General features: G+C 63.1%; 2 protein-coding genes across 13 annotated transcripts; both read right to left on the bottom strand.

Annotated features, from left to right (window-relative positions):
- Nucleotides 1-5,198: 5,198 nt before the first annotated feature.
- HDAC10 (histone deacetylase 10) lies at nt 5,199-10,668 on the bottom strand. 10 transcript variants are annotated; one of them, XM_032882724.1, is made up of 20 exons: nt 10,159-10,667; nt 9,954-10,088; nt 9,628-9,724; nt 9,321-9,418; nt 9,125-9,229; nt 8,897-8,965; nt 8,665-8,791; nt 8,415-8,480; nt 8,172-8,231; nt 8,006-8,095; nt 7,747-7,853; nt 7,608-7,675; nt 7,274-7,538; nt 7,081-7,165; nt 6,668-6,753; nt 6,467-6,523; nt 6,223-6,301; nt 5,880-6,062; nt 5,628-5,787; nt 5,199-5,471 (listed from the first exon to the last, which is right to left on the bottom strand). In XM_032882724.1, the coding sequence occupies exons 1-20, from the start codon at nt 10,215-10,217 to the stop codon at nt 5,452-5,454; spliced, it is 2,016 nt and encodes a 671-aa protein (XP_032738615.1). In that variant the 5' UTR covers nt 10,218-10,667; the 3' UTR covers nt 5,199-5,451. The 10 variants fall into 10 exon arrangements, with proteins under 10 accessions (XP_032738615.1, XP_032738612.1, XP_032738607.1 ...); XM_032882721.1 differs by having other exon boundaries at nt 5,635-5,787; XM_032882716.1 differs by having other exon boundaries at nt 8,897-9,229; nt 10,159-10,668.
- A 1,425-nt stretch (nt 10,669-12,093) lies between these two features.
- On the bottom strand, nt 12,094-20,921 carry MAPK12 (mitogen-activated protein kinase 12). 3 transcript variants are annotated; one of them, XM_032882710.1, is made up of 12 exons: nt 20,561-20,921; nt 20,348-20,477; nt 17,896-17,954; nt 16,949-17,060; nt 16,821-16,850; nt 16,550-16,597; nt 15,943-16,057; nt 15,611-15,682; nt 15,413-15,492; nt 15,254-15,332; nt 14,996-15,169; nt 12,094-12,705 (listed from the first exon to the last, which is right to left on the bottom strand). In XM_032882710.1, exons 1-12 carry the CDS (start codon nt 20,680-20,682, stop codon nt 12,626-12,628), a joined length of 1,101 nt encoding a protein of 366 aa, XP_032738601.1. In that variant the 5' UTR covers nt 20,683-20,921; the 3' UTR covers nt 12,094-12,625. The 3 variants fall into 3 exon arrangements, with proteins under 3 accessions (XP_032738601.1, XP_032738600.1, XP_032738602.1); XM_032882709.1 differs by having other exon boundaries at nt 20,558-20,920; XM_032882711.1 differs by lacking the exon at nt 16,821-16,850 and having other exon boundaries at nt 20,558-20,921.
- Nucleotides 20,922-22,334: the final 1,413 nt, after the last annotated feature.

The raw sequence follows: 22,334 nt of genomic DNA, 5'->3' as shown, positions 1-22,334 counted from the left end.
CCGCCCCGCCGCCCGCAGCAGCCCGCAGAGCGCCAGCTCGCCGCCTGTCCCGGCCACCAGCCTTCCCCGTTCAGGGGTCACGGAGCGGGACAACCCCGAGGAGACCGCGAGGGCCGTACACAGCGGACGTGGCCCGCTCTGCACGCTCTGTCTGCGTCCCGAGAGGGACCGCCGGGGCTTCGCGCCGCCCGGGGAGGGAGTGTGGGGGTGGCGGCAGGCAGGGTCCCCGGGCGAGGCCTCACCCCGCAACGAGAACGCAGCAGCCGCTACCGCCACCACCATCCCCGCCCGCCGCGTCACTGCCCCCGCGACCGCTCCGGATATCTATATCGGTCGCGCCGGAATTACGTCATCGGAAGGGCGGAGCGGCGGGCAGGGCACTTCCGGTTTGGCGTGCGGGGGCCGAGTAGGGGAGCGTAGGCGCACTGCGGGCTGGACTGAGGGGGTGGAGTCACAGTTTCGCTAGTTTTCGGTGCTTGGGAGGGTGAAAGCTGACGGAGGGGGCACTCGCCAGGCTGGACTGCGCACGCCAGGAGTGGGGGCTGGAGCGGGGCCCCCAGCTGGACCTCGGCCATCGCCGCGTCCGTCACAGACCCAGCCCGAGCGCGTGCCTGTGCGCTGCGTCTCCTCCGGGAAGCCCACCGGCCTGCAGCTGCGGCAGGGAGGAACCCCGGCGCCCTGGACTCCTGCTTCTCTGCCACGACCAGACCTCCCAGCTCCCTGCTCTGGCGCTGCCGTGGCTCGCTGCGGTGGAACCCGGCGCGGACCCCCACGGGATGCGAGCGGCCGCGAGGACAGGTGCGGGCGCCTCGGACCCGGGGCTGGAGGGTGATTTCTCCCTGGATTTCCAGCTCCGCGCGCGGTGTGCGGGCGCCCCAGGCCTTGTCCTGGCTGAGGTCTCCTTCTCAGAGCTGGACTGCCCGGTCGGACCTGCGCTGCGCTAGAGAAGAACCTCGGAGAAACGGGCCCAGAAACCACAATGCTCTCGGGGGACCCCCTTCCTGAGACCCAGCCGGTTGTGTTTTTAACCCCGCGGAGCCTTCTCGTGTGCGTCGCTCGCTGAGTGGACTGACTGAACCCGAAGCAGCCAACCAGGGGAAATACATGACCCCTCGGCATGTTTCCTGTGCTTGTCTCTGACGGCGCCATGGCACCGTCCGGGCACACTGCTCGTTTGTTCCCGCTGGATCAGCTGCCCTGCTCTTTATCGGCAAGTCCCTGGCTGATTTTGGCAGAATGGACAATGAGCCTCCCATCAAGACGCAAACAGACCCTCAAGACCTCTCCCCAGAATTAAAGAATACTCTAGAAACCACGAAGCTCTTCAGGGAATCCGGCTTACAAAGCTCAGAGCCTCGCTATTCCCTGCACTAGTTCCTGTAACGCCCGTTTTACCTGCGAGACAGGGGGCGGGGGGCTCTGTCCAGGTCCTTGGAGCAGCTCCCTGCTGTTCCCAGCCCCAGGTGCTACGGACATGCACTCCCGCCCACCGCGAACTCCTCATAAGGACCTGTGGGGTGCGTCTTCCAGGATTTCAGTAGGTGAGCTAGGCCAGTATGGTTTGCCTTCACCTGGACAGATTTCTGCCCCAGGGTTCCAGAGCCCTTCCACTGTTCACAACCTCAGAAGCTGAATCAGAAGATACAAAGCTTTCTGTAGGCTACACCTGGTTACAATACGCAGGTGATACGCTCTTCTGCCTTTCTCCACCCCTGCACAGGAGGCGGCGTCCACCTGTTAAAACTTTTAGCTTTAATAGGACGTAAAATCTCCAGAGGAAAACTGCAGTTTACTCAAACTCAGTAACAATACCGAGGGAGCCTAATTTCAGAACAACGACTGCATTTGGATCCAGTTACAAGGCTTCCTGGGACTGGCTGGCTGCTGTCACAGTTGAGTCCCAAACGTCTCTCTTATGGCTCAGCCCCTGTGTGCTTTGCTGAAAATGCAAACCTAACCCCATTATTTGGAAGGATCAGGAAGACATAGTTTTGGGGACTTTGAAGAAAAGCCTGGTAAAGCCCCCTGCCCCCACACATCCTAATGGTGGATTTCCTCTTTTCCTTTTTGTACATGAGGGCAAAGGGGACGACTTGGCTAGGCCCCTGCAGAAATGGTCACGGGGACCCTCTAACCATCCTTGTACTTTGGTCAAGGGCAAAACCACAGACATTCATACGGATCGTCAGGATGCCTTTGGGTAGCTCAGGACTTTGCAGAATGTATTCGATGCCATCCATCAGCTGGATATCGTTGAAGCTCCCAGGCCTTGTGGGCTCAGCTCCCTGGAGGCCAGAGTAATAATCCTGCTGAGATTTCTGCCAAAATGATGCTTGGTCAGTGGAGCGCGGGACTCTTGGTCTTGGGTTGTGAGTTCGAGCCCCACGCTGGGTGTGGAGATGACTTAAAAAGAAAATTGAAAGAAAAGAAAAGAAAACCAATAGCCAAGCCTCTGTCATGGTCCCAAGCGACGTTCTCCCAAATGATAATTTTGGAATACCAACCAGAGGTGCCCAAAAAAGGAAAATCTGGTAATAGCTGGTTTGATAAAAAAAAAAAAAAAAGAAGTCTGGTTGGGCCAGTTAACAAACCAGCCCTCCCAGAAACCCTAGAATACCCACTACTCACCGTAGCCTGTGCATTAAACCATTAAGCTACTAGCCTACTGACAAAATGAGTGTTCATGAACCAGTATCGTTGAGGAGATAATTAGGCCACAGAAAGGGCCCCCTCATTTGCCCCACCTGTCCACCCAAGTGGATCTCCTACAGCTTCCATGTCTCCTGGCCCCTATGTTTTCTCACTGGACCGAAGCTTTTTCTTCTGGACAGGCCAGTGCTGCTTCTGTGGCTAAAATTCTGTTAGGAAAGATTGTCCCTACCCAGGGAACCCCTCTTGAACTTCCTCGAGGTCAGAGAACCCCTCTTACTGGCTGGGTGCTTCAGCAGGCCTGCCCTTTGCTGCCCCCCTTCACCCCCATCAGTCCCCGAGTTAGTCACATGCACCACCAGCACTGGTGAGCCTCAACTGGCAAAATCCATACACCTTCCAAATACCTGGGCCCAGAGCATTGCGGCTGGTCCTTCTAACCCTCAGATCCACCCCCTGGGGAATTGCCAGACTCCCACCCTCGGAGATTTCCAGGACCATCCAATGCACTTGGCCCCTGCCTCCTCTGACCCACGTTAATAAAAGGAGATGTACTTCCATACTGTTCTTTGGGTCTAATTTCTTCTATTGAAAGTAGCCATGCGGGACGCCTGGGTGGCTCAGTCAGCTGAGCATCTGCCTTCCGCCCAGGTCGTGATCCCAGGGTCCTGGGATCAAGTTCTTCGTTGGGCTGTCTGCTCCACAGAGAGCCTGCTTCTCCCTCTGCCTGCCGCTCTCCCTGCTTGTACGTTCTCTCTTCTTGCAAATAAATAAGAAAAACCTTAAAAAAGTAACCATGCTTTGGTGGTGCCCGGGTGACTCAACGGGTTGGGCGTCCAACTTGGTGTTGGCTCAGGTGGTGATCTCCTGGGTGGTGAGGTCGAGCCCTGCAGCAGGGTGGGGGTGCTCAGGGGGAAGTTAGCTTGGACATTCTCTCGCTCTGCCCCTCCTCCCGCCACTCTCTCAAATGAATGAATAAATCTTTAAAAAAAAAGTGTTTTAAAAAGTAGCCACGCTTCAAGAGAACAGTGTACACAGGGAGCTTCTGGGAGATGGAGAGGATGGCCTTAAGCACCACATCTTGTGGCCTGGACATGTCGTTTATTGGAAAAGACACCTCCAGAAAGACTCTTCAACCTTGCCAGGAAGGCCCCTCTCAGGATCTGTTAACCAGCCCTTGTGCCTCCCGACTCCAGGTAAGATACTCTGATCCACCCGACGCGTGGAGAGAAGGCCCCAAGCCTGACGAGACCCGCACACCAGCCGGCGACCTGCAAGTGAAGACCTCCCGCGCTGAAACGGACATCTGGGGAGACAGCTTTCCTGAGATGTGCAGAGCAGGCCCGTGCACCTTCTCCTCCTTTCCCTTCCTTCTGGGGGAAGACAATGCCCTGTGGGGATCTCCTAAACCCCGGGGACAGGGGAACCTCTTTTGTTTATGGCCTTGCAGGAGCAGCCGCACCATGACAGCGGGACAAATGAATTTTCCGCTCCCTTGTTTTGAAGGGTTAGAAGGTTCGTGTTCACAAGTCCCTCTTTCACCTGACCCTATCTCTTACTCTGGATTCTTACCCAAATTCAGTCTGTGAATTTGCACCATGCGGGCTGTATTATGGACGACGGTTGTTTCCAGCTCTCTTGAGAGAACGGTACAATCTCAGCGCGTCTTTGAGGTTTTGCTGTTTTTGTTAAGCTGTTGCTTCGTTTTTCCCAAACACACTTAGCTAACTGCTGTCCTGTGTTCTCTCAGTGCCCGCCTCACGCCCCCCCCCCCCCCCCCCCGAAGAACATTTCTCCCCTAAATTGAAGTAAGTGCCAGTACCTACCTTCAGTTGGCGACTACAGACCTACGGTGTAGTTTAGGACCATCGCACAGTTTGGGACTGTTAGGTTACCTCTTCTGTTTCGAGTAGCTATTTTAAGTTTCGTGTTTTGTTAACTGTCAAAAAAACTTTCGTAAAACCCATGTGCTCGCTAAGGAAATGATATTTGTAACCTTGAGAAGATGTAGACTTTAGACGGGAGGTACCTGGCCGTCCTCCCTCCTGACCGCCCATCCGACTCAGATGTGCCCTCAGGTGGTTTCCAACTGGCACACACTTTCCCTCCGATGTAGGAGTGGACAGGCAGAAAAGTCCTTCCTGGCACCAACAGACAAAAACCCTAAACACGGAAAACCTGACTCTTGATCAGTGATGCTTTCGAAGAAAGAAAGGTCTTGATCAAAAGGGGGTAATGTGGAAAATAAAGGGAAACTTTCTGAAGTGTGCCTGGGTGCTAGAAGGGGAGGCTAGAAGGGGGAGCTGTGCCTCTCCACGCCGATTACAGGAAGGGGCCCAACAGAAGAACCACCGGCAGAGAATCATCAGAAAATCGTCACCATCCTGACCTCTGGCTCTTCTCCAGTGGACGCTCATTCGGAACAAACCCTCCCAGCTTCCTTCTTCATAAACTAATGTTCCTTTTCGCTTATTGAACTTGCCTATGGTTTTGCCACAGTCTCCTGGTCCCAAATTGCAATTCTCTGCTATTCCCGAATAAGCCCATTCTTGCTGGTAAAACAACTTTTATTTTTAAGGTTCAGAGAAGTGTAGGAAGTGAGGATGGGGCCGCCTGTGAAGAGGTGGGCCACTGGAAGGGGGCTCCAGGTCCCTGCCGTGGACAGAGTGCCCCCGAGCCAGTGCCCTCCACAGCTCCGTGGCCCGGCCCTGTGCACAAAGGCCTCCAGCCGTGGCGTACTGGCGAATGTTTGCATCTCCCGGATGCGAAGACGTCCACCCTGGTGGACTTCAGGCTACCAGCTCACGGCACTCCAGAAGGAGCTGGGAAGAAATGTACAATCACACTGTCACTGCGATGAGCAGGTTCAGGACGGCACCTCAGTCCCCAGGGTGAGGACTCCTCTCCCCACAGGGCTCTATGGCAGGACTGTCCCCCGCACTCGCTGCGTCCAGCCTCAGCCCTGCCCCCAGCCTGACCAGCCACCTGCAGCATCTCCCACTGTGCTCCCAGCTGCCCTCTCAGGTGCGCCAGGGCCTGCAGGTCGTCTGGGGAGGCCATGGAGAAGGGACCCAGGCTGGGGGGTGGCTCTCCATGCAACACCCGGGCCAGGACCCCCACAAGCTGGCATGTGCACTCCTGGGCCAGGAACAGAGGTGAAAGCAGCAAGTCACAGGTCTCTCCCCACATCCCACCCCCCACCCACAGCACGTCCACCCTGCCCAACTCACCTGCTCCACTAGGACCAAGACTCGGCCCCCTGCTGGCCCCCGTAGAAGTGCAGCCAGGAGTGCAGCTTGGGGGTCCTGGAGGCCATGGGCTGGTCCAAGCGCCACCAGCACCAGGTCAGGCTGGAAGCCATAGGCCAGGGGCAGCACAAGGGCCAGGATGCAGCTCAAGAACCCACCCGTCGTCTGCGGGAAGGACAGCAGCACAGCCCAGCCCCTCAGCCAGGGATCACCCCACCTCCCACAGTCCCAACAGGAAGCCACGCAGGACAGGTGAAGGCCAGAAACTGGACCCCTGAGGACGCCGATGAGCGGCAGCTGCCCTGCCCATGACCCTACCACTCACCCCTGACAGCGGCACAGACACGTGGAACGTGGACAGGGCAGCCGCTTCTTTGCCTCTGATGTTCAGCCACAGGATCCTCCTTCCAGGGAAGGGTGAGCACACGTGCACGCGTGTGAGATGCAACATACCCTCCAGAGCCCAGACAGCAGAAGCAGAGGCCCTGCCTACCCTCCACCGTGGGATCCCAGAATGACGTACCCACCCACACGCGGGACCAGATGCACATACGACCTGAGCGTCCTACCCATCATTGGCAAGGTCTGGGGGCCGATCCAGCTGTCCCAAAGCCACACAGAACACCCTAGAAGAGAAGGTGGCCCCGGGACAGGCTGCACTCACCCAGCCAGAAATGCATTTCCAGAGCCCTCCTCACAGGGTGGGAAACAGGAAAGGTGTGGCCCCGCAAAGGCATGGGGTGCCCATGGGCCATGCCCTGAAGGCTTACCTCTGGGCTCCATGGGACAAGCCCTGTCGAAGGACCACCTCCAGAGTGGGGGCTGCCGCTGGGGTTGTTGCGATGCCGCTGCTCACCTGTCGGGGGCAACCCCCAAGCAGGCACAGAGTCACCCCCGCCCCTGTTCTCAGTCCCTGTCTACAGAGCTGCCGTCTGTGTGACCTGAGCTCAGACCGCTGCACTTCTGGAAATAAGGTGCTCAAAACTGTACTTCAAATCACCGCCTTCCCCTAACTGTTGGAGAGCATGTAGTTGAGGACACTGAGTGACCCTGAACTTATGACCTCGTTCCTAAGGGCTGTTCTAGAAAGGGTTCATGTGGTCCTGTACCATCCAGCCCTCCCCGAATAGGGGCCCTGCCCCCAGCTCCATGGCCGCCCTCCACCCATCCCAGGAGCCCCCACCTGTCCATCCAGGATCCCATTCAACAGATGCAGGACCTTCCCAAGTGCAGTGAAAGCCGTGTCCTGGGTCAGGGCCTCATGCAGCCTGTGGTGGGAAACCAGAGGGACATGTGGACAGGAAGTGACACAGATATCATGGTGCCCATGTACACACAGCCCCACCCCTCTCCCCAGGCCTGCCTGCTCTGCCCACCTGGCCCAGGCCTGTGTCTCCTCCCGTGGGGCTGACCCCTCCTGATGGAGGACGTCAGGGGGCAGGACCAGGGCAGCAGCCGGCGCAGTCAGGGCGATAACCGTGCGGACAGGGGGTGTGGCGTAGAGGTGCAGCTGGTCCAGGAGTGAACTCAGGACAGCCGAGGTCTGGGCCTCCGCTGCCTTGCATTTGGGTTCCCCAGGCGACACAGCGGAGGGTCTCCTCTCTGGCAAGAACGTGCTGAGACTCAGTGTGGGGGTCGACCCTAGGGAGTGATTCAGAGTCAAAGCCACTGTGTGGGAGCAACCCCACTCCCAGTTTGGGCCACACTGACCTTGCTGCCAAAGGCTGGTCCAGTGAGGAGCCTGGGCTGCCCGGACGCTCTGGATGGACTCCAGGGCACTGTGGGGAGAAGCAGGAGCAGTCAGGCCTGGCCATGAACCCCCAGCCCTGCCCAGCCGCCTGCCCCATACCTGTGCCGAGGCACCATGGGCCCCAACAGGGGCGGGGCAGGGTCACCCAGCAGCGCCTTCACCACCATGCACACGGACTGGGACAGTGACTCCAGGTGGTAGCCTCCCTGGGAGCAGGGAGAGAACAGAGACACGACTAGACAGGGCTGTGAGCGGGGCAGGGTACCACCAGCCCAGGCAGGACGCCCCACCGGGTACAGCAGGCCCCCTCTGACTGCACCCTGACACCCAGCCAGTGACCCCCCTTGCCGCCAGTCACCTCCAGCACAGCACAGACCCGGCCGCCGGCCAGCACCTGCAGCAGCTGCGTGAGGTGGGCGAAGCACTCAGGAGTGGCCTGCATCTGCCCCTGGAACCAGAGCCCCGTGTGAGGGGGCCCGGCCCCAGGACCCCAGACGCCCTCCCCAGCCAAGCCCAGACCTCACCTCGGGATCCCCAATCGCCGAGTCAAAGCCTGCTGAGATGAGCACCAGCTCAGGATCAAACTGTGGACAGGGCCAGGTGGGGACAGGCAAGACAGAACCTGGAGCGGGGGTGAAGGAGGCCCCCCCCCCCCAGAGAGTGCTCCCCACCCACGGGGCTCTGTTCTGCTCCAGCGGAGGGGGACTCTGAGCACAGAATCCCCCTCCCACGCTCCTCCCACCAACACCAAGCCCCCATGCAGTTACCTCAAAGGCCACAGGGAGCAGCACGTGCAGGAAGGCGGCCATGTAGTCGGCATTGCCCATCCCGACCTGCGGCCATCGAGCATCAGAGCTGGGCCCTGGGATGGGGGGTGGGAGGCTCTGGGGTCTTCACTCCTGGGGCCCAGGATCAGGGGGTGACCCTGGAAGGATGCCCTGGACTACGTTTGGGAGGTCTGGGGCTGTGGGGCAGGGGGGAGGCCTGGGGGCAGGACTGGGGGGGAGGGGTGGGCACCTGGTTCCAAGGCAGGTTGACTGTGAAGCCTCGGCCGGGCCCTAGCCCAACAGCGTCTGCATCTGACTCCCGAAGATAAGGCCAAAAGCGACCATGCTCGTAGCGGTGCCAGGAGAAATAAAGAACACTGTGGACAGCCGGCCCAAATCAGAAGTTGGAGCTCAAAGGTCAGGACCTCAGCCCCATGGCTCCCAGCCAGGGGTGGTAGGAAAGGCCAGTGACCCCAGCTCACCTGGGGTCATCCTCGAAGATATACTGGATGCCCTGACCGTGGTGGACGTCCCAGTCGACAATGAGGATCCTGGGATAGGGAGTGCACAGGCCACTGAGGGGCTGGGCCTCCCACCTGGGGGCGAGGAGCCCACCCCTGCACAGGAGAGCACCACACGGGGTCTCTGAGCAGCCTACCCCACCACTTTCCGTCCGGCGCAGCCCCCACCCCACAGCCGCCCCGACACACCTGCGCACGCCGTGCTGCTTCTGGGCATATCTGGCGGCTATGGCCACATTGTTGAACACACAGAATCCGTTGGCAGCAGCCCTCTGGCTGTGGTGCCCCGGAGGTCTGTGGGTGAAGATTGACCCATCAGGGTCATCCTGTGCCCTCCCAGGGCCACCCACAGGTAGGAGCAGCCCAGGAAGGGGACAGCCCTCACCTCACCAGGGCGAACCCATTGTGTGCAGTTCCAGTCAACACAGCATCCACCAGCTGCAGCGCAGCTCCCGCAGCCAGCCTGGCACAGTGGAAGGTACTCTGCGGGGTGAGGGTGGGGGTGCCCATGAGCCCCTGCCGTCTACACCACAGGCTCTGCCCTGGCTGTTGCCCAGTGTGGGTCCAGCAGCTGCTGCCAATAGGGTGCGCAGGCCATCCGCACATTACTGAATGCTGGGGGGCCCCCGAAGATAAAACAGGCACAGAAAGGCAGACGTGCATTGGGGGTGGGGGTGTCCCCAGGGCCGCACCGGGTGGAAGTAGACAGCATCGTACTGTCCAGACAGCGCCTGTAGTTCCTCGGTGCTCAAGGCCTGGGTTCCTCGCAGCAGGGACACATACTCTGGGCTGCAGAGGGGCAGGCAGTCAAGACAAGGTCACCGCAACCCAGCAGGGAGGGGAGGAGAGGGAGGAGTTGGACCCTGGTGGGACCGCCCACCTCACTGTTCCCTCCCCCATCCACCCAGTAGTGAAACTGAGGCAGGTGGGGAGTTCTGTTTTCAAGACCCGGGCAGGCTGGGCGTTGGCACGTCCCAGGCGGTGGCCTCTGTGGTGCGTGGCTCCAGGGGGGTCTGACCTGTGCACCAGGCCCAGCTCCGCCTCTGAGGCCTCTCGAGCTGCCAACTGTAGACACCTCTGCTCCAGGCCACCCTGCTGCAGACGCTCCACGGCTGCGGTCAGGCGCTCAGGACGCTCGATCTCACACTCGGGGCTGCGTGGACACCAAGCTCAGCGACCAGAGCCCCCTCCCCATGCTCCCTTAAGTGTAAGATCACACTTACTCGTCCCAGAGCAGCCGCGCGGCTGTCATTTCCTCGTGGTACACGAGCGCCGTCCTCATGGCCCAGCCGCCCCGGGGAAGCAGGTGAGCGCACCGCCTGTTCCCTGCGGGCAGCCCCGGGGAGCCGCTCACCCCCCCGGGACACAACTGGGGCGGCGCTCGCGGAGCCGGGGCACAAACGCGCAGAACCCAGGCACGGGACGAGCCGCCGGCCGCAGTCGGAGTCCGAGGGGTGGCTCCCGGGCACAGGTTTCCGGCCTCCTGAGACTCGGGCCTGGCACGGTCCGACCCCCGCTGCCCAAAACCCCGCCCGAAGCGCGGCCTGACCGGAGCGCGGCGGGCCTGAGGCCCGGGGCCGCGGCTCAACCTCACCCCGCAGCCCCGAGCCGGACGCGGCTACGCGAAGGGGCGGGAGGGAAGGGCGCCCCGCGGGCCGTCACGGCGGCACCACGGAGTGTCCCCGTCCGCCCCAAAGGTTCCCCCCGACCCTCGCGGACGGCGCGGCCCAAGGCGTCAGACACGCCCGCAGCCCGCCCCGTCCGGCGCCGCGCAGGGGCCCCTCCTCGCCAGGGCTGGAGGAGCAGCGGCGAGCCAGGGGCGAAGCAGGCGGGAGGCCGAGCGGAGGGAGGTGCGGGCGGGGGAGGAAGGAGGCGACGAGTGCTCGAGGCCGGCACCCGGGGCGGCTCGGACCGAGCCCCAGAGCCCGCCCGCCCCGGCAGAGCGCGCACGCAGGAGCCGCGGGCCGGAAACCCCGGGGCTCTACGGGCCTCGCGGGGGCGGGGCCTCGTGGGGGCGGGGCCACGGGCCCGAGTGCCCGGCGCGCGCCCGCCGGAGACGGGGCCCCGGGGTCTCGAGACAGGTTCCGGGGGCGGGGCCTCGGGAGGCCGCGCGCGGGGGAGGGCGGGCTTCTAGAAGGCGGGGCCGGGAGCGCATGTCCTGAGGACCCGGGGTCTTGGAAGCGGGGACCTTGGGGCGGGGTCGCCAGCAATCCCGTTCCTCGGCTCCCCAGAGTGCCGGAACGACCTCGACGGCTGCCCCGAGAGGGCCCTGCCCACCGCGGCGCGCGACCCCGCGGGGGCCCCCACGCTCCCGACCCAGGCACCCGCCAGCGCGGGCTGCGGGAGTCCCATCGGGGCTCTGGGAAGACCCCGACGGACTCTTGGGTCCGGTGCCCGCCCCTGCGCCAATCACGGCGGCTGCGCAGTGGCGCACACTGCGCGGCCATCCTGGGTCACGTGGCTCTAGGGCGGGGCCCGGGGCGCCCTGCCCCTCCGGGAATCTCCCCGCGCGGAGGGTCCCTGCCCGCGTCCCTCCGGGGGGCGTCGCAGAGCCCGGAGCGGAGGAGGTCCGTGTCCACTTGGGCAACTTGTCCGACCATACTTGACTGGGCCAGCCGTTCGCGTGTGCGGCCGAGCTCCAGGCGGGAAGAAGGGGGACGGCCTGGCCCAGCTTTGGGCGCCCCTGCCGTCGGACAGGTGGGAGGAGCCAGGGCAAACGCAGGAGCCCCGGAGTGGCCCGTGACCCCGCTGTCAGCTCTCCGCGACGTCCAGTGGCTGGCAGAGGGCTCGCCGAGGGCGCTGGGGTGCGACAGGTGTCTCAAAGCGCCAAGCGGGACCCCTCCTCGCTAGGAACCTGGCTTTGAGAGCGCAGGGAGCCCAGACAGCTGGGACTGAGCCCCAGGTCGGAGCCTAACCCCGTCCTCATCAGGCCGTGCCTGGCGTCTGGCTCCAGAATCTGAGCCATTAGAGGAAGGAGGGGCCCATCCCCAGTGCAGGGGCTTCAGGCTCTGGGCTCACTGTGGACCTGGAAGGAAGGAGGTGCCCAGGCCCAGCTGCTGAGTAGGGCCTGGGGCCCCATGGCCAGCTTCTCTGTGCCAGGCTGCAGCTCAGACGCCCAGAGGTGGAGATCCAGTCTGAGAATTAGGAAAGCCAGAGTGTGCTCTCTACAAAAGGGTTTATTCCTTCCAGCTGTGTGGGCATGGCCCATTCTGGGCTGGGGGTGCAAGGGAGTCCACAGCCACACCCCACAGGACAGACATCCCTGAGTAGGCACTGTGCGCCGGCCCTGTCCTTTCTCTGCTGTTTCAGCTGGGCTTTGGCAGGGGCTGGAGCAGGCAAGGTCAGAGGCCAGGCCTTGACCCCAGGCCTCACCTCCCAGCCCCACACAGGCTCTGAGGCTTGTTGTTGCATCTGGGGGAGGGGACCACCGCTCAGGGAGTCAGAGGCCAGTCCCCCGTCAGGCTGACATCCTGTCCAGAAGGTCCAGATGTTCCCCCAAGTTTAGACTGAAGCGGGAGCCTTGAGAGCAGGGTAACAGCCTTGGGTGGATGGGAGGATCTGTGGAACCAGAGGTCTCCTGGGACATAAGCCTCAGCCAAGTCACAGTGATCGTTAGGATCGCCCTTCCAGGTAGGAACCCCAGCCAGGATCCCCAAGGCGTCCTCACCACCTCTCAGGGCCCAGGGGTCTTCACAGAGCCGTCTCCTTGGAGACCTTGGTCCCCAGCTGCCGGGGAGGCTTGAAGCTGAGCACTTCTTTGTATGTGACACCTGGGTCGGGGTGATAGAGACAGACTGTCATGGGAGAAGGGACTTCATCACCCTTCAGAATCCCCTCCTAGGATGAATACCCAGGGTGGAAGCCAGTGACCCAAGAAGAGCACTGGGCCCAGGGCACTGGTACTTGCCTCTCAGGGTGGGGGAGGGGAGAGCTCCTGGGCCTATAGCACAGGCTGTTAGTCCCTGACCTAGGGGCCTAGGTGGTCCCAAAAACATCGGGGTCAGAAGTCACTGCTGGAGTGCAGGTGCCGGATAGGCTGCCCTTGTCCCACACATGCGACTTCATCGCAGGCTGTGGCCACACTCAGCCCACCTGTGTCCATCCACAGGAGCTATCCACCTTGATGGGGCTCCTGCAGCCCTGGAGTGGCCAGGCGGGCCCCGGCCCCACACCCTGACGTAATGAGCAGACCCTGTCCTCCGAGTATAAATCCATGTGTCTACTCAAGTGGTCCCACCAGAACACAGCCCGGTTCCTGGGTCCCAGATATCCACAACAACTCCAGTGACAAGAATTCCCACAAACAGCCACAGCTTCTACCCTCCTCGCCAGATGTTCATGGTCCCTGAAATGTGAGCCCAGAGCCAGCCATCCCAGAGGAAGGGAGAAGGCCCGATGTGCTTTCCCTCTGAGCAGCCTGTGAAGGGACAGCTCTGCATAGGCTCCCCCAGCATTCCCATGCTCATCTGGCCAGTGGAGCACCTGTCTGGGGAACACCGGCCCTCCACAGGCCCAGCGCAGGAAACATTGTGTGTTTAGAGCAGGTGCTCTGTGTGGCTCGCCCTGCTTGTGGCACCTGTGTGCTCCTGCCCCGTCGGGGGCCCCCCAGGCTCCTCACCTAACCCTAACCTGAGGGTCAGTCCCCACAGGGGAGGTTTGTGTGAAGCTGGCTGTTCCCAGAGAAATGGGAGGTGAAGAGTGTCAGCATTCCTAACCGGGGGCTCGGCCGCAAACAGGTCACGTGTTCACCATGGTCTGCAGCAAAAGTGAAAGTTCTTACCACTGTGTGTGGGTGGGGACCACAGAAAGGGTTCTGTGGCTCGTGGTTTTCATCTTTCGTAGCAACAGAAGACTTTCATCAAACCAAACCCAACGTATAAGCACAGGTAAGAGTGGGGCCCTACCAGAGGCACCAAGCTTCCCAGTAACCAAGGAACAGGGTCTGAGAACCACCAATCCCGTCCCGTCCCACCCCCATGTGCAGCACCAAGGCCCCAGGTCTGAGGCAGAGCCAGGACCGGACCTGAATGCTGTCTGCAGATATTTCCAGCACCCTCCAGGCTGGTCCTGCAGCCACCAAGAGAGAGACACGGAGCCCAGCCCTCATTGCCTGACATCCTGCAAAGCCAGTCCCAGCATGCAGCCTGAGCACCTGGCAGGTGTCCCCGAGCCCAGCCTGAGGCCTAGCATGTGCTGGTTGGGCCCTGAAAGATGAGGGAGGGGACATCGCTCTAAGGCGACTGCCAATGCCCAGCCTGGTGATGCCAAGCACAGGTTTCGGTGGGTCTGCACGGCTCAGCGGGACTCCAAGGAATGCGCAAGGATGTGGAGGAGGCTTCATGGGGTGGGCCCTATCCTGCCACCTGGTGTCCAGCAGTCCAGGTGCGAGAGGTCCTGAAAGGGGCAAAGAGGGGCGCCTGCGTGGCTCAGCTAGTGGAGTGTTTGACTCTTGGTTCTGGCTCAGGTCAGGATCTCCGCGTCGTGATATCAAGCCCTGTGTTAGGCTGCACACTCAGCAGAGTCTGCTTGAGGTCCTCTCCCTCCCTCTGCCCTGCCCCGCTTCGCACGTGCACATGCCCACCCCTCCCTCCCTCCCTCTAAAATAACTAAGTAAATCTTTTTTTAAAAAGAGAGTGCAAAGACAAGGACAACCTCAAGATGGAACAGCGGAGGTCTGGGGGACAAGAGGGTGCAGAGGGGCTCCAGAACAGCCCAGGTCTCTGGCCAGGACAGGGGGAAGACGGGCAGCGCTGGGGCCGGGCTGCCGGGGCAGGGAGAGAGTTAGGGCTCACAACTTCCCTGAGCTGGGAGCGGTCTCCCACAGTCTTCAGAATTCACCTCCTGTTCTTGTCAGTGCTGAGCCCCCTGCCAGGGACATTGTCTCATCCTTCAGCTTCAGCCAGAGGTCATCTTGGCCAAGAAGCCCCACTGCCCTCTGACTGTCTGTGTATCCCTCACATGACCGGCATCCCCAGGTAGGGGGACCCAACCCTGAGCCCTGGAGCCCGGCACTGGGTTCTCCAGGTCCCTCCACAGGCCCCGCCCAGAGCCCCCACTCACGTTTCCACTCGTCCAGCATGTGATCTATATCATCAAAGGACTCGTCATACTTCTGGGCCGTGGGCTCGTCCTCCGTGTCCTGCAGTGACTCGAAGTAGGGGTGGGTCAGCGCCTCAGCCGCAGTCACCCGCCGCTCTGCATCCAGCACCAGCATTTTCTCCAGAAGGTTCACGGCTATGGGGAGGGCTGCTCAGGGAGGGTCCCAGGCCGCGGTGCCCTAGTCCCTGACCCAACGCTCCCCCCGCAGTCCAGTCCTACCCAGAGGGCTTGCATTAGTCAGGATGGAGGCAAAATCCTTCTTCTCCAACTCGGGGAGGCCCTTCATGTAGTTCTTCGCCTTTTCGGGAAGCAAAGGTAAGGGTCCGACCCCCAGACCCAGGCCCAGCCCCCGCAGCTCCCGTCCAGCTCCCAACTGACATCGGCACTCTGCAGCCTCTGAACAAACTCGGCAGGAGGCGTCCCGGTCACCTTCATGATCTCCTTCAGCTGGTCCAGGTCTGCGCCAAGGTCAGGAGCACAGAATAGGGCGGAGAGCAGCACGCGCCCCCTCCGGGCCCGGGCAGCATGCCCAGCCCCCACCCAGGCCCTGCCTGCCCCCCAACAAGGGTAGGATACGGTCACTGCCCTTGAACAGCGTCTTCCCTGTGATCATCTCCGCCATGATGCAGCCCGCCGACCAGATGTCCACTGAGACAGAAGCCCCTGCGTCAGGGCTCTGGAGGCCAGGGAGGGTAGGGGCACACACACGTCGAGGTGGGGGGCAGGGGAGAGACACGGACAAGGTGGCCGTGTCTAGCCTGTCATGCCTTCACCCGGCTCCCATCCCAGCTCAGCAGCCCTCCCGGGGAGGAGCCGGCCCCGGACTTCCCATGAAGAATTGGAAGCCGGGGGGTGTGGCCCGGGAGGCTGGTGCCAGGGCAACTCTGCGTCTCTGGGCAGCTTCTCACCTGTCTGCGTGTAGCGCGTCCAATTCAAGATGACCTCGGGTGCCCGGTACCACCGGGTCACCACATACCCGGTCATCTCGCTGTCGGCCTGCCTCGCCAGGCCGAAGTCCAGGATCTACGGTCAGAATCAAGAAGGTGGGGCAGAGGGGCCCCAGGGAGTAGCCGGGTCAGCCCGTGATCCGGGAGAACTGGGCACACTGGGGCCTCCCGCCAGCCCTCCAGGACCCGAGGTCATGGCCAGACTCCCCGAGCCTCCCCATGAGTTCCTCCCCATGGCCAGTGCTTCTGGCCCCACTGACCTCTCCCTCCACCACCTTCAGGAGCAGGTGCCCCAGCAGGTGTCCTTTCCCTGCTCCTCTACTCCCTGCCCACCCCAGGACCTGGCCAGTCCATTTGGAGAGGACCCTTGGCCCTATCCTGGTTCAGGCATCGGAGACTGGGGCCACTTCCTTCCTTCACTTCAATGAGGTACAGAGTGTGCCCCATGCCCTCCAGTATCCAGTGCCACCCTGGCCTGGATGGCTGGGGTCTGAGCCCTCTGCCTGGGCCTAAGGATGGATGGGTGGGGAGATGGATGGGTGGGGAGAGCCTCCCCCACAACACACACCTTCAGCTCACAGTCCTCGTTCACTGCCAGATTGCTGGGCTTCAGGTCCTGAGGGCAGGAGAGAGGTGGCCGCGCAGCCCCTCCCACTGGGGCATACACAGAGAAGAGCCTCCGTTCCCCGCCTCCGGTCAGCCCCACCCAGCAGCCCTTCCAAGAAGGGCACTGGTCCCTCGCCCCCAACAGCTGTGCCCCCGCGATGGGGGCTCCAGGCAGCCAGGCCGCCCCCCTCACCTACAGGCCAGGGGGACCTCCCACCGCCACGAGGACCTACCCTGTGGATGATGCCAGCAGCATGGATATACTACAGGGACAGAGACAGTGCGGCAGTCAGCTCCCTGAGACCCCAGAGCCACGGGCTGGCAGTCCCAGCCCGGCCCACCGCACCCCACACACCCCCACCTTTAGCCCCTTCAGCATCTGGTAGACGAGGAACTGGATTCGGTCCTCACTCAGCTTCTCGTGCTTCATGAGCTTGCCCAGGTCAGTCCCCATGAACGGCATCACCAGGTAACTGAGGGACGGGGTGGGTGCAGATGCCAGGTGTCACACCCACTCGGCCCCTGGGGACCCCAGAGATGGTCCCTCGGCACATGGGCTCCCCTTTCCACACGCTGGCAGCGCCAGGCTCCACCCGCCTCTCCCAAGCCCAGCCACAGCTCCTCTGCGCACCCTGCCCCAGAACGGTTTCCTGCAGGGCCGCACGGGGGCTAGGATCCGGGCAGCATCAGGGATCACAGGCAAAAGAGGGGGCCAGAGAAAGGAGGGCAGGGCCTGTGGGCAGGCGTGGGGACAGCAGGACACATGGGTCAGAGCAGCACACTGGACAGGTGGCAGGAGAGAGCCACAGAGGACAGACATTTAGCACCTCGCCAGGACAGGGGCCTGTGCAGGTCCTTGACCTCTGCAAGGTCAGACGGTGAGGAGCTGTTCTCAGCCCTTCCCCAGCTCAGCCTCTGGCTCTTGGCCCACCGCAGTATGAATCCAGGGACGGCAGCCACAGGCAGGCCAACTGCTGCCCCTCCCCTGCCTGCCAGCAAAGGTCAGCAGCTCTCCATACAGGCCACACACAGGGCCAGGGCCCGAGAGCACGGGACCTGCCGACTAACAGATGGGTCCCGCGCTCACACCTCCAGCTCTGGAGGGGGCCAGTGCCCAGTGTGGTGGGCCCCCAGTGTGGTGGGAGGAGGCCCAGGATCCACCCAGCCATGCCACTGGCATGGGTCCTGGGTTTGCGACCCCAACCCGGGCTGCAGGGAGGCCCGCATGCCAACACAGAATCTGAGTCAGCACCCAGCAGCAACCCAACACTCCGTTACCCTGCACAGCCTGCCCAAGACCACACTCACAAGTCTGTGAAATCATCCAGGGTTTCATCAGGAGTGAACACATCCAGCAGCCCGATGACCTGGGGAGGAACCCGGAGTACTGTGTGGAATGGGGGCTCAGCAGAGGGCACAGCGGCTCGGGTACACCCCCAAAGCGGGCACTGTGCTCAGGGCAGGAAAGCCCCCCACAGCCGTCCCCATCTCCTCCCAATGTCCGCGGGGTCTGGCTCTGTCTCCTGGCAGGGTGGCCCAGCCCTGGCACACATGCCCCTAGACACAGGCTATTTTTGAACAGTGACCATAGGGATCCCCTGGGGGAGGGGCAGTTCCCATGGCCCTTCCTCCTCCTCTTCTTATCTCCCCGGAAGACCAGAGACCAGGGGGGACAGCCTCCCAGGGGAGGGCCAACAACCAGCAGGTCCATCAGGGGGCCTCGCCCCTGCTGGAGAGCCCCAGGCAAGCCAGCAGCGGAGCCCGCCCTGCCAACCCCTGGGAGGCCTATACAGCAGAGTGGCCGGATGGAAGTGCCAGCGGGGGGACACCTGGCAGAAGCCGTGCGAACGACGGCCGAGGAGGAAGGGAGAACACTTCAAGTGTTTGAGGAACACAGGGAGAAAGGCCAGGTGGCCAAGGCCCAAGCCAGGGAGTAGCCAAAGAGAGGCCAGAGGGAACCTGAGCAGGCCCGTGCATGCCAGGTAAAGGTCTGGCTTGGACCCTATGAGCTTCTGAGCAAGGGTTTAAACAAGTGTGTCCACTGCTTGCTGTGTGGGGACAGACAGGAGGGAGGCAAGAGTGGACACGGGTGGAGGGACACTGAGGTGAGCTCTGCAGCCAGCAGGGCTGGAGTCATGGGCACAGGGGAGGAGAGAACTGAGAGGGATGTTCACTGAGGGGCGTGGAAGCCGGGGAGGCCTGGGGAACTGGGACAGTGTCTTGGCAAGAAGAGGTTAGAAGACAGGGGTCCCAAGGGCGAGGGGGATCTGTTAGGTTGCTGGAGACTTCTGTGCCTCTGCAGTGTGGCTTCTGGCCTTAAGTAGGGGAAGGGCGGAAGGGCAGCCCCTGCCCTGGCGCTCAGCCTCTTACAGCCTCAGTGTTCTCCTAAGAAAGCAAGGCGATGACTGGCAGAGCCTCCCAGCGGAGGCAGTGGCTCCTGTGGCTGGCGGATCAGGACCTCAACTGTGATGGCACAGAGGAGGGGACTGGGCCGCGGGTGAGCAGCGTCTGAAGAGAAAGCCTGAGACTTTAGGGGATGGGCAGGGTGGGGAGTGGGAGTGGGGGATGTTTGGGGAGGAGGAGGAAACCTTGAGGGGGCAGACTGTCTCCATGGGAACCAAGCCTGGGCATGACTGGGTGTAACCACGATGTGCTGAGGTCGGGGCTGGGCTGGTGTCCACCGTGAGTGGGCTTCACTGGGGAAAGGCTAAGGACGGAGATGGAAAGTATGAGGGAATGAAGGACCCACTCAAGGGGTTAAGAGGGTTAGCATCAGCCAAGAACTGAGGGAACAAGTTTCCTGGCAGACATGGGACTCATGTTCCCCGATGGAGGCTGGCGGCTCTGATGGTCCAGGAGGGCCCAAACTATCTGTCTAGAGCATGATCAGCCCAGGGTCTGGGTACCCAAACCACCGCCCTGAGAGGGGGCCCAAAGTAGGGGTGAGGCAGGAATGGTCTATGTGGGAGACGCAGAGTCCGGGGTTGTAGGAGGAACATGGAGACCAACAGCTGTCCCAGGAGGGAGGAGAGGAGGGAGGAGGAAGGAGGGCTCTCAGAAGCCAGCAGTGGCCACAAGAGAGTCCCAGGGCAGCCGCACGTGGTGTCCTATGGGCAGGTCCCGAAACAGGGGAGACCCCTCCCTGTCAGGGCCCCAGATCCGCCATCCCGCCCCGCGTGGAAGAAGTCATGGGGGGGCACTCTTCTAGGTGCCCTCCACACAGCAGCTCCCTCAACCCCTCCACACCCGAGACTGCGAGGCTCTGAGGTGCCCCTGCCAGGACGCCGGCTCCGGCTCCGCGTGCAGCCCTGCAGCAGAACGCTCAGGGGAGGGGCTGGAGAAGGGCGCCTGGGCTGCGCCTGCGCGATGCCCAGCAGAGGGAAGCGGCTGAGCGTCCCTTGCAGAATAGCCGCGGGTCGTCTGTGCGCGTCCGGCCTCGCTCCAGGCTGGAGGCAGGGTTGGGGTGAGAGGCCAAGGGTGCCCTTGGCGTGGGCCAGGGGCCGAGACCCGACCGGGGCCTGGGTTGAAGAGGCAGATGTGGCCCCAGGAGGAAGCCAAGGAGCTAAGCCCTGCGGGGGCGCCGGCTTCGCAGGGAGGCCTGGACCCCAGGGAAGCAGCGGCTCTCAGGGCTCGCCACGTGAGCCCCCCAATTCCGGGGTACAACGGCCTGGCGCCCAGTCTCCAGCCAGCGTACGGCGGGACCGCCGAGGGGGCGGGGTCCGCGGGCGGGGTGGGGGGAGGGGACCCTGGCGCGACTCACGTTCTCGTGGCGCATGTGCTTGAGGAGACGCAGCTCGCGGTAGGCGCGCTTGGCGTACAGCTCCGACTGGAAGGGCCGGTACAGCTTCTTGATGGCCACCTTGGCGCCAGTGCGGCTGTCCACCGCCGAGCTGCGGGGCGCACGGGTCAGCTGGAGGCCCGCGCGCCCCCTTGCCCCCGCGCGCCCCCGCCCCGCCCGGCTCGCGCTCACCACACCGCGCCGTAGGCGCCCGAGCCCACGGGCTGCAGGTCCTGGTACACGGCGCGCACCTCCCAGGCCGTCTTGGTCACCTCCTGGCGGTAGAAGCCCCTACGGGCGGGCTGCGGCGAGCTCATGGCCGGCCCAGGCGCCGCCCCCGCCACCGACCCCGTGGGCGCTGCGCCGCGAGGACCGGGCGCCCGGGATCAGCCGCGGCCACCGCGTGGGCAAAGCCTGCTCCGCGCCGTCGCCCGGCCGCCGCTGGGGCCCTCCGGCCTCCGGCTCTCTCCGTCCTGGGGCCGCCCTCCAGGGAGTCGGGAGCCGCCGATCCCGTCCCGACCCCAGCCCCGGCCCGGGGAGCGCGCGGTCCCTCCCCCGCCTGCGGACCAACCGGCCCCCCGGCCGCGCGCACGTGACGCCCCCGCCCGCCCTCCGGCCCCGGCGGAAACCTGAGGCGACCGCCGCGGGCGGGGAAGGGGGGGAGCTGGGGGAGGGGCGGAGCGGGGGAGGGGAGCGCCGCCGGGCCGCGTTGGGCCGGACCGCACTGGAGACCCCGGCCGCCTCTTCATCCGGGCCGGGCCGGACTCCCCGGGGCCGGCTTGGGGGTGTCTTAGCACCAGTTCCCTGGGGCTCTGGCTCCCGCTTAGTAGCCACGCGCCCGGGGAGCTGGACCCATCCTGGGCAGTCCGGACCTTAGCACTTCTATTCCCAGCTGCAAGTCACCGTCTGCCTCCCTCACCAGCTCCACCCCATCAACCCGGGCGCCCCACCCCGGAGTGCCCTGAGCTGAATGCTGTGTCCCCCAGGCCAACCGCCCACCCCCCAGGCCTCCCCCTTCCCCTGGGGCGGATCCATCCACATCCCAGTGTGGGGTCCCCCAGCACCCAACGCCTGCATCCCCCTTTCCCCGTGGAGGAGCTGGGCCTCCTCCCTGTGACCACCGACCCCAGGCCTCCCAACCCCAGGAGCCAGAGGGGCTGGTCCTGTAGGTCTTCCTTGGGCCCTGGTGCACACCCAGCTCCCTTCTCTGCACCCACCTGGCAGGTGGAAAGCCTGCTCCGAGTCTGTGGGGGTCCTTTTGCCTGTTCTGCCTCCTTCCCAGCTTTCTCTTCATTTGTCCTAAGCCTGGCCTGAGCCTCTCCTCTCCCTGCAGAAAGTTATCCCTGACCCCAGGGGTGAAGGAGGCCCCGGCTTGGGCCTTCAGTGCCCCCCTTTACCCCTCGGTGGGGGCATCGGCATCCTCCTTCCAGAGGTCTGGCCACACCCTGGACCAGATGCTCTTGGAAGACAGAGACCCCTCCCAGACCTCCCCCAGCTCAGTGAGGCAGGTCGGAGACAGAGTGGGGTAACAGGATTCGCAGGGCCCCCCGCCACTCCTCTGTGCCCTCCTGGCCACAGACACCATGAATCAGCAGCTCAGAGCCGGCCAGGGCAGCTTTACACCTGGGCTGCGGGCTGGTCTTCCGCACCACCCAGCAGCTGGAGACCAGTCAGAGCAGCCTGGGGTCCCCGGAGTCACAACCACCTGTGCCCTTCGTGCCCCGGGTTGCCTCCTCCAGGAAGCCCCTAGCTGGCTCACTTACTGATGGTGGGGCCCAGGGATCTGGCAGATTTCCCCACGCGGGGCATGTCCCAGCTCTGCTCCCATTCCCCAGGGCCTGAGGCCCCGTAGCTACACTGACCAGCCCCTGATGGGGCTCCCAGAAGATCTCCACCCCCAAGGCCCAGGGCAAGGGCACAGATGCCCCATCCAAGGGAAGTTCTGCCCCATCCCTGTTGAGGCCAGTGC

Source organism: Lontra canadensis, unplaced genomic scaffold (genome assembly GCF_010015895.1).
Source record: "Lontra canadensis isolate GAN:19392208 unplaced genomic scaffold, GSC_riverotter_1.0 scaffold84, whole genome shotgun sequence".
NCBI lineage: Eukaryota > Metazoa > Chordata > Mammalia > Carnivora > Mustelidae > Lontra > Lontra canadensis.
This window is presented reverse-complemented; position numbering and strand designations above follow the sequence as displayed.